Here is a 15,687-nt window from a genome sequence, read left to right as displayed (position 1 = left end):
AGAAAATACTTTCAAACCATATATCTGATAACAGGTTAATATCCAAAATACATCAAGAACTCCTAAACAACAACAAACCATCCCAATTAAAAAAAATGCAAAGGACCTGAAGAGACATTTCTCCAAAGATATACACATAGCCAACAAGCATATGAAAAGCAGCTCAACATCACTAGCCACTAGGGAATTACAAATCAAAATCACAATGAGATACCATCATTAGGATGGCCCCTCTAAAAAACAAACAAAAAACAAACAAAAATCACACTTGGTGTGAATGTGCAGACATTGGAATGTTGCACATTGTTGGTAGGATGGTAAAATACTGTAGCTACTGTGTGTAACACTAGGGAGGTTCCTCAAAAATACAACCACTATGTGATCCAGCAATTACTCTTCCAGGTATATATCCAAAAGAACTGAAAATAGGATCTCAAAGGGATATATATGCGAAGACCCATGTTCACTGCAATATTATTTACAACAGCCAGGAGGTAGAATCAACAGATGAATGGACAAACAAAATGTGATATACACATACAATGAGGTATTATTCAGCTTTAAAAAAGAATGAAATCTTGTCATATGCTACAATACGGATGAACCTTGAGGACATTATGCTAACTGAAATAAGCCAGTCACAAAAAGACAAATACACATGATTCCACTTACATGAGGTAACTAAAGTAGTCAAATTCATTGAAACAAAAAGTAGAATGGTGGTTGTTGGGGGCTGAGGGGAGGGTGTAGCAGGGGAGTTGTTCAATGGGTACAGAATTTCAGTAAGGCAAAATGAAAAACTTCTAAAGATCTGTTGAATAACAATGTGCATATAGTTAACGATACTGTGATACAGACTTACAAATTAAGAGAGAACATGTTATATTTTTTACCACAATAAAACCACCACCACCACTACCACCCCATTTTCCGAAACAAGTCATGAGGAAACAGGCTGACCCAAACTGAGGAACATTCTACCAAATACCTGGCCCGTACTAAAAAATGTCGTGGTATGAAGCACAAAAACACTAAGGAATAGCCTGAAGAGACAAGACAACTGAACGCAAAGCATCATCTGAAGTAAATTAGGCTTTATCTAAAAAGAGTTCACTGTGCACTAGCTTTAAAAAAAAAAAAAAATATTTTTTTCAAAGCCTAAAATCCTGTTTCTCCTTAAAATGCAAATTATATTTTACTAATGAAATTACTAATTTGCCAAGATTTACTAATACACAAAGTTGTATTTTACTAATAACAAAACCACAAATAATCCTGGGGCTAGAACTCCTATGTTAATTAAAGTGTAAACAAATAAAAACCTTCAGTATTGGCTTGCTTTCTTAGATTCCTGCTGACTACTGAAGGATGTAAAACAAATTCCTTGTAATATTATATAGCTTTGAAAATTATTAAAGCTAGTTAATGACTTGGAAAATGCTTATTGACAGTAAGTAAAAAAAAAAAAAAAAAACAACAGACCTATACATATATACATACATACACATCACACAAATTTGGAAAAAAGGGAAGACAACTTTTATCTCTGTTGCTTACCTTTGCAAGATGGGATTATTATTACGATTTTTTTTTTCAAGTAATCTCTATGCCCAACATGGGTCTCAAACTCAAGACTCTTGAGATCAAGACTCACACGCTCTACTGACTGAGCCAATCAGGCATCGTGGGATTACTATTCTTTTCTGCAATTAACACTTTATTTATTTAATTCTTTTTCATCTTTGTTTATTTTTGAGAAAAAGAGCATGAGCAGGGGAGGGGCAGAGAGAGAGGGAGACACAGAATCCAAAGCCCTACCCAGGGCTCAAACTCACAAGCTGGGAGACCATAACCTGAGCTGAAGTCAGACACTTAATCAACTAAGCCACCCAGGCACCCCAAGCCCAGGATTTCCTTTTCTATCAGCTGACAACCTATCCTCTATCCTGCAATTTATCCATCACATACACACAAAACTAATGGAAAAAAACGAATCCTTTACTCCCACTGTTGATTCTATCATCAACCACATTTGAATGGAAATGGATTTGTTTTCACATGTATCAGTATCGGCATCTTAGAACCATAAGCCATGACTGAAAAACAGTATACCAGAGTTAAACAGGCACACCCTAGAGCCAGAGGGCCTGGTTCCAATTCTGACTCTTCCACTTGCTAGCTCCATTACTTTGGGCTCTTTTTGTAATCTTTCTTTAAAAAGAAAGTACCTCGTAAAGTACCTTTGAGGCATGAGTGACATAATATATGTAAAACACTAACAGGACCTGGGCACGGCAATCGGTACAGGTCAGCTATGTTATTAAGCATTTTACCCATAACTGTGGAAAGAAAAGTTTAGTCTTCTATTAAAATTTTCAGGAAATAAGCATATAAAAAAGTACTTTTATGGGTAGGGAGCCCATTAAATTATACCAGTGGGGTAAAATGGAAGGAAATTTAGTTTTTGGTGGTAGATAGGGAGAGAGACAAAATCCTACAAAGCGCCAACACTCAGGGCAGTGTGGTGTCACTGAAGAATCTTCCGTGGAGATGCTACCTGCTAGGTGAATATGCTGAAAGCTTATTTCTGGTTAATACCTATTAACAAAATCTGGTGTGCTGGGTTATATCATAGTATCTTCTTTGTGTGGCCCCACAGGAGGTTCTAAATGCTTCAGTGCCAGGAAACATGCAATGAAATATGCACCTTAAAACCAATCTCACTTTTTTGCTTTGTCTATTAATTTCATCATGCCTAAAATATGCACTACTATGCATCAAATTTACCTCTTTGTTTTCTCCTGAATCTTTATCAAGGTCTTTAATCTGTGATGCTGTATTTTACTCAAAGTCACCCCAATTTTTCAAATTTTTTAACAGTGGGCATAAATAAATGCATAATGGCTCAAGGGGCACTCTCTTTGTACTCATTTTTATCTCTCTACCCAGACCACCAATGATTATTTTGCTTTTTCCCAAAACACCTGGCATTACTTTAATACTTTGAGTTTTGGGTTTCTTCCTCCTTCCTAGATTAGTAGCTCTCCAGGTACTGCTCTACATTTCAGCCTTCACGCCCACAGCTTTACCTAAGGAGACTCAGCACAATCCTGAGGAGAAAGATCCTTACAACCAGTTGATCTGAATGTGGGTTGTCCTCGAGGCCTGGCCTGGCTCACTGTCCCTGTTACCATGCCTCCAATCACCTGAACCTGGGATCTAGCTTCACCTGGAATGTGTTCTTCACAATCCACTTCTATACTTGTGGCACTTTTTTTCTAATATTTATTTATCTGAATGTGTGATTCATTTCATGAGATGTGTGCTCAATTTAACTGCTTTACACATACCTGGCAACATTTTTACAAAAAGTGATGTTCCTAGAATGCATCCTTTTCACCAAGAAGTTTTACTGTATAAACAAAGTAGTGCTCTTCATTTGGATTCTCCAATCAAAACATGTTTGTCCCACCAGGGGAAAAGGTCATCATTTTTGTTAAAAGAATAGCAAAGAGCATTGCAAGGATAATGAGACTGAAGTCGAATGTTAGGCCAGCATCTATCTCACTCTTGCTGAAAACCTAGTGGAACATACAGGTCCACTTTATATTGAATAAGTGGAATTTTTCTTCTTTTCCTAATGTAGACTTGACAATGGTCACCTTTATCAGACTGAGAAGAAGCCACCTTCACGTGTACTAAGGTATATAGGAGCATACACACAACGACAGGCACTTTCCTAGGGCTTTACTATCCTGGCTGCAGATACAAATAGCAGATTTCAATCTCCTTTTGGTGAGTTCCTCTGCCTGCCCAACAGAGAATGAGGAGGTGCTACCTCCCACCTATCCTTCCTCATGAACTCTCCTCTTTCAGCCAAGAAGCAGCTGAGACGGTCTACTGATCTGTGTGTGTAGGTGCAGTGCAGGGAGAAGAGGAAGAGACCTTTCCTTTCAAAACAAGATAAGGAGTCTTATTTTCAAAGACCATTTAGGTGAGTTCAAAACTAGAGACAAATTAACTTCAGAACACTTATGAAACAATATCTCAAGTTCCTTCATGTTCTAAAATTCTGAGATACTTAATGTCAACTATAAAATATTACCATATTAAATAAAAGGAATAATGGAACATCAAAATAACTTACTGCAGTGTAAACAAAGTCATTTCCTTAAGGAGAAAAGTTTGGGTTCTGAATTTGATGAAGTTCTTAAATTCCAAAAGGAATGAAGGAATTATAACATCTGGGTTGAGGTACCCAAAGTAAATCTGTTGTAACAGTAAGTAAAATGGAGGTAGCATCTTATACATGTGTCACACAACTGACCAGTGAGGAACAGTTTCAGTATCTTAGGTATCAAGACCACATGCCTCCAAGATGCCTCCATCTGTTATGCTGGAAAGACTACTCCAATGTGCTCTGATAACTTCCTCAGATTACCAATATGGGTCACTATGGAGAACTGGTACCACAAGAGAAAAGGAAGGAACAAAGTTCTTGCATCCATATCAAGACTGGTATCATTCCATTCCCAACTCCTTCTTGGCCTAAAATGACACTGTTGTAAATAACAGAGCTCACTTTTCATTTCTAACTTGGATCCACATGGGTCCTCAATTTCACTACACAAATAATTTTATTTTTTTCAATGTTTATTTTTCAGAGAGAACGTGGGGGAGGGGCAGAGAGACAGAGGCAGACAGAGAATCCCAAGCAGGCTCCACGCTGTCAGCACAGAGCCCAACGCAGGCTTGAACTCATGAACCATGAGATCATGACCTGAGCTGAAATCAAGAGTTGGACACTCAACCAACTGAACACCCTGGCAGCCCAATAATTTTGTTCTTATGTTTGATCTTGTGTACAATTTTGAGTCCTACAAGATCAATGTCTCAAAAATACCAACGTGTATATACTTTTACCTTCAATCATCCATTTATTCACTCGTTTACTTATTCAGCGAACATTACACTGCTTACCTAACCACATGCTAGGTACTATACTAGGCAGTGAAATTAAAAGAAAAAATGTCCCTGCTCTCAATGACTGGTATAGCCTAGAGAGACAGCAGAAGACAAACAATCACAACCAAAGGTGGCTCATGCTACAGTGAGGGTGTGTATGACACAAGAGGGCTTGAGGTAAACAGTGCCAAGAATTCTGCTTGGAGGGGCTCAGGGAAAAGCTGTTAAATGTAATCCTGGAGATGAGATGCAGAGAATAAGTTATATTCTAACAAATGGAAGAGAGAAGTAAAGGGGTATAACATGGAGGTATAACAATATGTGGCATAAGTCAGAGAGGTGCAAGGAGCTCATTATTTTGTAGCTGAAAAGTATAAAGGGTCAGGGGAAATGGAAAGAAAACTGTATTAAAACCATATTCTGGGGCTGTATGGTGAGTGAGATGAAATTCTGCTCCTGAAAAAAAACAGACCTTCACTTCTAACAGCTCATTTTGGTAAGTAAGGCTGGTGTCCTAGTGGTAGAACACACAGGGAAAAGTTAGGGGCACCTAGGTGGCTCAGTCAGTTAAGCATCTGACTCTTCATTTGGGCTCGCTTGAGATGGAGCCCCAGTTGGGCCCTGTGTGAAGAGCGTGGAGCCTGATTGGGACTGACTGACTGACTCTTTTTTTTTTTTTTTTAACTTTTTTTTTTCAATGTTTATTTATTTTTGGGACAGAGAGAGACAGAGCATGAACGGGGGAGGGGTAGAGAGAGAGGGAGACACAGAATTGGAAACAGGCTCCAGGCTCCGAGCCATCAGCCCAGAGCCTGACGCGGGGCTCGAACTCACGGACCGCGAGATCGTGACCTGGCTGAAGTCAGACGCTTAACCGACTGCGCCACCCAGGCGCCCCGTGACTGACTGACTCTTTATCTCTGCCCCTCCTCCACTCATGCTCTCTCTCAAAATAAATAAATAAACTTTAAAAAAATCATACAAAGTTAAAAGTACATCCAATGACAAAAGAATCTTTGAAAAACTCTAAACGGGTAATAGTCACATTAGTAGCACTGTGGAGTAATAAAGTAAGTTTTCTGCCAAAGCTCAGGGAAACAATGTGATGAACCTGAACTAAGCTATCCTACTGTGGCAATTATGCAATGTCTTTTCTTAGGCAGGCAAATGGAGATTCTTTCAACTCTATCATGTAAAGAAGAAAAGGAAAAAGCCAGAGCAGTATCTTCTGTAATTCCTTATATTTCAGAACTCAAAAAAAATGTTTAAAAGCCCTTCCTTGAGTGCCCGGGTGGCTCAGTCAGTTAAGAGTACGGCTTCGACTGGCAGGTCATGATCTCGCAGTTCGTGAGTTCCAGCCTGCGTCAGGGTCTGTGCTGACAGCTCAGAGCCTGGAGCCTGTTTCAGATTCTGCGTCTCCTTCTCTCTCTGCCCCTCCCCTGCTCACACTCTGTGTGTGTGTGTGTCTCTCTCTCTCAAAAATAAATAAACATTAAAAAAAAATTTTTTTTAATAAATAAAAGCCCTTCCTTGAGGGGTGGGCACCTGGCTGGCTCAACTGGAACAGCCATCTGACTTTTGATCCTGAGGTTGTGAGTTCAGGCCCCACATTGGGTGTAGAGATTACTAAAAACATAAATAAACTTAAAAAAAAAAAAAAAAAAGCTCTTCCCTGAAAAAAAAATCTCAATGATAACATGAGTTTAAATTTGAGTATAGACAAGTTTAAGGCCAGTAATAGGCATAGAAGTAAGCAAAGTGATAAATATCAATTTGATAGAAAATTAGTAGACACTGAAAATGACAATCACAGACAATATTCAAACGTGGGAAACTTAAAATATAAGTAGAAAAAGGAGTATGAAAATTTATATGTGCAATAGGATCTTATATATAGCATAGCATGTAGAACACATGTTGACAGACTAAAAGAGAAAAAATGAAAGTGAAAATAATTTTCTATTATTTTTATTCTATTTTCTGTGGTAACAGAATAAAATGAAATTTAAAAACCAACACAATTTTAATGTTTACTGTATCTAATGTGCCTGACCCAGATGGGTTACATGCAACTTCTTCATTCTTGGTTTTCTATAATGGTTTTTACATATGGTCCTGATGTCCAGCTACAGTGTTATTAAAATACAAAACAATAACAAATGGATACTTTGGCTTGAAAAATACTTAAAATTCCTATTATGAACCCGCTCCTTCCTGATACACAGGTAAGACAAATGCAACAAACTAAAGGGATTCAAAGAATACAGAGTCACATAAATAATGGCTGTATCATATTTCTCTCGAATGCTTAAGAGAAAAAAAAAAATTTCTGGAAATGGTTGTGACACCTAACAGCCTTTTAAAAGCCATTTAAAAACAATTATTTATTGTGCATCTATAAGCCATGCACTTCACTCTAAAGATATGAAGAGAAAATAAAACATAATCCTTGCCCTCAAGAAGCTTCTAGTCTAAAAGAAGAGAAAGAATGGTTACAAATAATTGTAATAAAATATGGCAAGTCCTCTAACAGAGGTATGTACAAGATACTGAGATTAAGTAAAAAACAGAAGTAGAGTGACAAAAGTCAGGATAAGCTTCAGAACGAAGTTAGGTGTTCAGTGAGTTGCAGGAGGTGAAAGCTGACTTGACTAGCACATGTAAGGGAGTGTGAAATGTGAAGTGTAAAATAACCAGGCAAATATGAGTAATTTCAAGTTAGTTCCTATGGCTAAGAGAGTGTGAGGAAGAGCAGTCAGGAAATGAGGTTAATGGAGTAGACAGGGGAAACAATCACAAAGGGTCTTGTATTCAAAGTAGAGAATTTGCCTGTTACTGAACTGTGAAATCTAAACTGCCACCAGCTACAAGGTGCACCATGACTTTATGTACTATTAAAAAGAAAAAAAAAGCTTTCTGCTGGAGTCTATTAACAAGGTTAACAGAATACTCCTGCATAAACACACACTACCAAATGGTAACAATCTCAGTGTAAGATAAAGAAATAAACCAACTATGCAGAAAGAAACAGCAAGGAACTTCATTTCTCAACTTGCCCTTACATGAAAGGAGGAGAGAAAAATCTCCCCCTGAGAAATGAACTCTAAGCAGGTCTGTAGCCTGAACTAAAGCTATCAGTATGGTCTAAAAACAAACAAAACAAACAGGGAAAACTTTAAAGTGGTCTGATGTTGGTAGTTTCCCTAAATGCTTGGCAGAAACAAATGCAAATTTTCTTTAGATAAACTAGACTTGTATCCAGGACAATAACAATTTAATATGCAATCTTATTTCAAAGATTACCAATAAAAAAATGTGCATCATAGATGGAAAATAGTCTTCTAGTCAGTCTTAAATCTGGAGGAGTTTCATAATTACCCGGGAACTTTTAAAAATACTTATTACTAGGATGCATACCGATGATTCTCATACAGGTGGCCTGAAGCAGAGCCCTGGAATCTCTATTTTAACAAGCTACCCAAGGCTTTTTCTTACACAATCAGACAAGATACCAAGACATCAGCATCTGTCTACACCATCAGCTGAAAACTACTGGAGACAATAAAGAACAGCAGGATTTTAAGCCAGAGAATAATTTGATCAGACTGACACTTTAGGAAGACCACTCTGGTGCTGGTGGACTTTGTCGAGAAGGCATATTAGAAGAGAGGGTAAGGAAAGGCGATGGGAGGGATAGTAAATTTAGCAGGAGGTTAGTGAAACAGTTCTAAGGCAAGAGATGGTGATCATTTAAATAGTAACAATGGGGAGAAAAATAAGAGAGTATCAAGGAGGAAGAAACAGAATTTTATAAAAATTAGACGTAGGTAGAGGGATAGAATCTAATTCTAAAAAACTTCTGAAGACTCACCCCTAATCAGCATTATAGCCACCAGGGCTTTAAAAATAAATCTTAAATTTGAGTACAACAATCCACCAACTTTTAGTTGTATAATAAAGTTTAAGTACCACACCAAATCCTAATCTACATAAACATCAAATATTCCAAATGCAACTAATGCAAATTCAGATGTTAAGTATACAGAGATTTTATTCTTTAATGTTTTACATTTCTATTAATCAGTGTGCATGAACTGAAAAATTAAAATCTCTTTGGGCATAGAAAAGAAAGGATATTCACTGGTAGATAAACTTAAATTACAAACAGAAAACAATGAATCAACAAACTTACGCTGAATATGAATGAACTGTTTTGGCTGTTTAAACTCTCCTTTGTACAAGCGATTGTAATAGTTGACGTTGCTCTCTGCCTCAGGAACTGGAATGACCATGCTCTCTTTTTTTTCTCTAAATACTTGCTGTGCTGAAATAGCTCGCTGTAAATGATGTTCCTGGAAAATGTAAAGTAGGCAACATAAGTTGTTTTAATAATGTTAATTCAATGCATAATTCTATTTAAAATTTACTTTAATAACTGCAAGGTGCTTTAAGAATTATTTATAAATAGTTCCTTCACCACAGAACTATAGAAAACATTGCCATTGATGTCCCTTAATGCTGTACTCATCCTGATATCACCTTAGATATTTATAACTTTAGTAAGTAGAATTTTATTCAAAGGTTAAATATACACATATTCGCAAACTAGAATTTAACATCTCAATTACAAGAAAATTGATCCCGTTTGCTAAATTAACAGAGGTGTCTGGCACCAATACCAGAAATACGGGAACACATGCAAATGACAGGAAAAGAATTGTGCCACAGGTTTTAATTATCTTCTGCATTTACATACCTGAACTTTAACAGTACAAACTAATTCCAAAAAAAAAAAAAAAAAAAAAGGAAAGAAAAAACCATGTTCAACAGACTACATTACTATCACAGCAGGAAATATTTCTAAACTAAGGTTAAACAAAAGTTCCTATGAAATACATCTTGATTGCAGTAACTTTTATTGCGCCTCTACCACTTAATGCCTACTTTCTCCCAACCACAAAAGGGACCAATGCCATTCCCAACAAAGCAGTATTACTTTGTAGATGGCAAATTAGGTCAAATCACTCCCCAATAAATCCCATTCAAACTCAGGTTAAAATTATCACTGACTTATAAGGCTTTGTTTCTCTCTGACTTCTCCCTACCCATCCTTTATCCTAGCCACACTACCTTTCCTTAAGGTTCCTAAATTGCCAAATGGATTGCTTCTGAAATTCCTTTAAGTCTCAACTTATCAGAGATGGCTTCTGTGATTTCTTTATCTAAAAGATAAAAGAGTACTGGCTGAGAATTGTTTTTATCGGTGTCATTCTTTCAACACTTTTCAGAGCATCTAGTAGACACCAGATACTACTCCTATTACTCAGAATTGTTAAAAGTGGATGAGACAGACTCTGCTATGAAGCAACTTAGCTAGTAGAAGAGAGATATCTCAGTATGCAATCATGTTTGGGCTTGACAAGCATGTCTCCTCAATTAGTGAAAGACTGTCTAAGGAGGATAGAGAACTATATCCAAAGAAAGTAAAATCTAAACTAAGACTTTCAGGATCAATAGGGATTTAGCAAGGCAAAAGGGAGAGAGAGAAAAAAAAAAATCCAGGCAGAGAAAACACAGCGTCCAAAATGGACAAAAGCTCAGAGACATTCAATAAAAGGCAAGCAGTTGAGGTAAGGGACAGGCAGGTGGATGCTAGCTTACATTTGAAGAGTTTCTCCATTTTCCATACCAGGAAGAAATACATTTTCTTCATAGGGTGGGATCCCAAGTTGGAACATTAAACACATTTCCCTATACAAATATTACTATCAATTTAGAGTCGATTAGTAACAATTTTTGAGTTAACTAAAAAATTGTGAGAGGATCAAATACACCCACAAACAGTATCAAGAAATTAGGAAAGCCAGGTTTTGAAAGAGCAATTTCTGCATTATTTAAGCCTATACTTTTCTATTACCTTGCTGACATTTCACTTCTCCTGGTCAAATAAAGTGATTCAATATGTGATGCCACCTTGTATTTATATAATGTTTTATACTTCTCAAAGTATATCCACAATCACATGCTTATTATTATGCTTATGCTTATTAGCTCCTCAAAATTTTGAGACAGGGACAGACACTATTACATTAATGAGACTCAAGAAACAAATGATTTGCTCTTAGTTGTGGTATAAATTACATGAGGGAGTCAAATTTCAGGACTCTGACTTAAGTATTCTTTGATTATTCCATCTTTACTAGAATGGGCTATTAAAAATTTAAAAAAAATCTTTTAATTCTAGTAATCTAGAAATATGGTTGACAAGAGGAACTGAGCTAACTGGTGACACATTTTTTATTTGAAGAGATTCTTTCTCCTCTAAGTACAAAACATTTTTAGGTATTATCCAATTACTGAAATACATCTTTAATAGACGAAGATTTAATATTATTTTAATTTTACATGTGAGGAAATTTAAAAATAGACCATAGATGACTCTCTTCTTAACACAGCTGGCAGATGACAGAGCTGCAGCCAGAAATTAAGGAGTCGACCATGACACACTCCCCCATTTTAATTTACAGACCAAATTTAGCTCTAAAAATAAATTCTCAGCTATCATTTCCTTCCCCATATTATCAGACAGCTTCTCAAACTAAAAACTCAGAAAAACACAACAATAATATGGCTTCTAGAGGCCTGTGTTTCATATAATAACCATAGTCAGTGACAAACAGACAAAATCCTGGAAGCAGGTAGAAGAGTTTTCATTTATCTTTATTAGGGCAAGCAGTTGGCAGGAATAATGTTGATTCCCTGTTACATCCTGCATTATATGTTGGTGAGGTTACCTGGGTTTTTAAAAGCATATTAAAAACCAAGCATGACTTGATTTCTTTTCCATTAAGAAGGCATTCTTTTGACCCACCAACTCCACTTTTGAAATTCATCAAAGGCAACAGACAAATGGGCAACAATGACTAAATAAAATGTTCATCAGTGGCTCAGTTGATTAAGCGTCTGACTCTGGATTTAGGCTCAGATCATGATCTCTTGGTTGTGAGACTAAGCCCCATGCTGGGCTCTGCACTAAGCATGGAACCTCCCTGGGATTCTCTTTCTCTCTTACCTGGCCCTGTCCCCCAAATGCTCTCTCTCTTAAAATAAGTAAATAATAATAATAGTAATAATAATAATAATAATAATAATAAATGGCATTATTTAAACACCAAAAAAAAAAAACCCATGAAGTCTAAATGGGAATAAGTAGGGAATTATAAAAATTTATAATTTTTATTTTATATTTATGTAACATAATTTTATTATATAATTACTTATACTATAATTTTATATATTATAAAATAACATGTATAAATATAAATGAATATGTGTGTAGAGAAAACAGACTGGAAGAATACAGTCTTTTATACACCACAAAATACTTTTTAGGTGGGTCTTATATTCTTCTGTGTGTGTCTGCTCTCTATTTTCTGAAATAAATCTGTATTAGTTTTTAAGTTTAAACAGTGAAATAAAAGCGTTGCATCTGAAATTGAAGGGACTCACCACCAAAATACACAAAGTCACTTCTTATGATTACTTTGACATTCTAAAATAACCTTTCAAAACTTACTACGTTATACCTAAATAAACATTTTTTGTTTTTCTAGATATTTACATCCTTTGTACCTTCTGTTTTTCCTAGTAATGTGTGAAATTATACGATAAATCATTAAAAGAAAATGAAAATAAACTAAATAACTCATGACTTTTAGTCATACATAAATACTACCAAGCACAATCTTGCAAAGTGCAGGAGAGAATTTTGTTTTTTCTTTTGGAGAGGAGTAAATTAAAGTTCTATGACTACATCGGCAGAAATCAGCAGTGCTGAAATGTGAATTTTTGTATGTGTGTCTCTATTCCATCTTACCAAGCTCAAGCCCCAACTTGTTGGGTCTTAGAATGTATTAATTGAGATAGGCAGCATACAAAATCAAAGATTATTCATTGGTATTTTAAAAATTCACATGCAAAACCCCCAGCAAAAGACAGCAAACTGAATCACTACCTTTATCTACTTCACCACCCTACAATAGTAAACTTACCAGTAAAGGACTAAGATGCTTATAAAGCCACAATAACAAAGAGAATGAAAAATAAGCCATCAGCACAAAACAAAGTGTAGCAAAATCCTAGGAGATCAAAATCAAAAGATCAAGTTTTGAATCCCTGCAGAGAAGGAAAAAAACAAAAACTGAGCCCATCTGTCCTGCAGAAAACAAGATAATGGGGATTTTGAAACACTAGCTGGAAACAGCTAGAATAAGACAAGTCCTTCTTTGCCTATTCCTCAAAAAGGAGATCATTCCACACAAACAGAAGAGGGCACCACAGAACCAGTAAAACTGTGAACTACACACTTAACTACAAAAATGAAGAGAAAACCTAGAAGTCTATGTTATTATTAAAAATAAAATTTTTAAAAATGCAACTATGGTTCTAATGATAAATTCTTTCCACTCTGCATGAGGGAAGAACAGAAAAAAACTTCAAGAAAAATACACCAAACTTAAATATGCCCCAAAGAAACATTTAGGGATATGAAAAATATCTTTGAATCAGAAACTCAAAAACTAAGATGACAGAAGGAGGGTAAAAGACTCAGGAAAAAATGGGAAGAGTTGAGTAACTCAGGAAAAAAAGAAAAGACAATTATCTCAGAGACAAAGACTAAAATTACTAGTAGCCAGGTACAAAATATATTCAAACAAAAACGTGTTGCATAAAGGTTGTCAAAGGACCAAGAGAATGAAAATCAGGTAAAGAAAGTAGTAAAACGAATAAGAAAGATGGTAAGATGTAAAAAGAGACAAAGAAGGAAAGACAGTCATATAAGTGGAGTCTCTGATGAAGAAAAACAATGCAACAGAACTAATTTTTTAAATTATTATTTATTATTGAGAGACAGAGACAGGGCATGAGCATGGGAGGGGCAGAGAGAGGAGGAGACAGAGAATCTGAAGGGGGTCCCAGGCTCCGAGCTGTCAGCACAGAGCCCAATGCGAGGCTCTAACTCACAAACCGAGCAAGATCATGACCTGAGCCAAAGTCAGATGCTTAACCGACTGAGCCACCCAGGCATCCTTCAGAATATTTAAAACAGCCCCCTACCAAGTGTCTGGAAATAAGATATGAATCTGCATATTGAAAAAGCCCACCAGGGAGCAAGATGGCATACAAAACTCTGCACGACCACAGACACAAACTGACAGTGCTTGGTGCAAACGGGAGAAAACACTCTGCTCACAGCTACCCTCTTGGGAGGGAAAGGGAAGAGTAGAATGCACATCCAACATTCCAGCTTTTGGGGAAACTGCCTAAGGGACTATAACTTCTGTCTCCCCTAAATCAGAGGGCTGAATGAACAACATTCTTTGGATGCCTGGTAAGGGTGGAGAACAAAAGAGAGCTCAAGCTCAGAGCCTTGTTGCAGCACCAAAGAAGGTATGGTACTGCAGCTAGACCGAGGGGAATTAAAGATTACAAGCTCCAGAAAACCAGTAACACTCTCTAACTAGGAAATTATGTGCACATGCCCAGAGAAGATGTATCTCCAGAAAAGGTTTGAAGGGCTTCCAGATTCCCTGTCTGGGCTAACGGAAAAAGGTCTTCCCTGGTATGAAGCCAATTTTTAGACACTGGGAGAGGTGGCTATTTTTTAAAAATGGACAAATTAGGGGCAGCTGGCTGGCTTGGCAGGATGTGACTCCTGCTCTCAGGGCTGTGGGTTCAAGCTCCACTTTGGGTGTGGAGATTACAAAAAATAAATTTAAAAAAATTTGAAAACTAGGGGCACGCAGGTAGCTCAGTTGATTAAGTGTCCAACTTTGGCTCAGGTCATGATCTTATGCTTCACGAGTTTGAGCCCTGCTTCGGGCTTTGTGCTGACAGCTCAGAGCCTGGAGCCTGCTTCATATCCATTCTCTCTCTCTCTCTCTCTCTCTCTCTCTCTCTCTGCCCCTCCCCTGCTCGTGCTCGCTCTCTCTCTCTCCCTCTCTCTCTCAAATAAATAAAAAACATATAAAAAATTAAAAAAATTAAAAACTAAAAAAATAAAATGCACAAATTATAGGAAAAAACAGGAGAGAAATACAGCTCAAAGAACAAAATATATCTCCCAAAAATGACCCTAAAGAAATGGAGATGTGTGAATTATTTGACAACAAATTTAAAATAATCATCTTTAAAAAATAATAAAATAAAATAATCATCTTAATAAAGCTCAACGTGCTACAAAAAACCATAAATAGACAACTAAATGAAATCAGGGAAACTGATGCATGGACAAAATGAGAATAGCAACAAAGAGATAGGAAATACAAAAAAGAACCAAACAGAAATTATGGAGCTGAAGATTGCAATAACTAAATTGAAAAATCCACCAGAAGGATTCAAAAGCATTCTTCATCAGGCAGAAGAAAGAATTAGTGAACTCAAAGATCGATCATTTGAAATAATTTAGTCAGAGGAACAAAAAAAGGGGAAAAAAATGAAGCCTAAGAGATTTATAGGACACTAATGACAGACCAATATATGCATTAATGAACCAAAAGGAGAAAAGAGAAAGGAGCAGTGAGCTTGTTTGAAGAAATAATGCCTGAAAATGAAATCTGGGGAAGAATATGGACATTCAAATTTAAAAAGCTCAAATAATGCCAACAAAAATGAATTCAAAGAAGCCCACACTAAGATACACTGTAATCAAACTGTCAAAAG

General features: G+C 36.5%; 1 protein-coding gene across 3 annotated transcripts in view; it reads right to left on the bottom strand.

The window, feature by feature from the left end:
- Nucleotides 1-15,687, bottom strand: part of EPC2 (enhancer of polycomb homolog 2) — a 122,168-nt gene that overhangs the window by 63,656 nt on the left and 42,825 nt on the right. For all 3 annotated transcript variants that reach the window (XM_043576652.1, XM_043576653.1, XM_043576654.1), the window contains exon 2: nucleotides 9,158-9,317. In XM_043576652.1, coding sequence (XP_043432587.1) covers nucleotides 9,158-9,317 — 160 coding nt within the window. The remainder of the gene's footprint in view (nucleotides 1-9,157; nucleotides 9,318-15,687) is intronic.

This window comes from Prionailurus bengalensis, chromosome C1, assembly GCF_016509475.1.
Source record: "Prionailurus bengalensis isolate Pbe53 chromosome C1, Fcat_Pben_1.1_paternal_pri, whole genome shotgun sequence".
NCBI lineage: Eukaryota > Metazoa > Chordata > Mammalia > Carnivora > Felidae > Prionailurus > Prionailurus bengalensis.
This window is presented reverse-complemented; position numbering and strand designations above follow the sequence as displayed.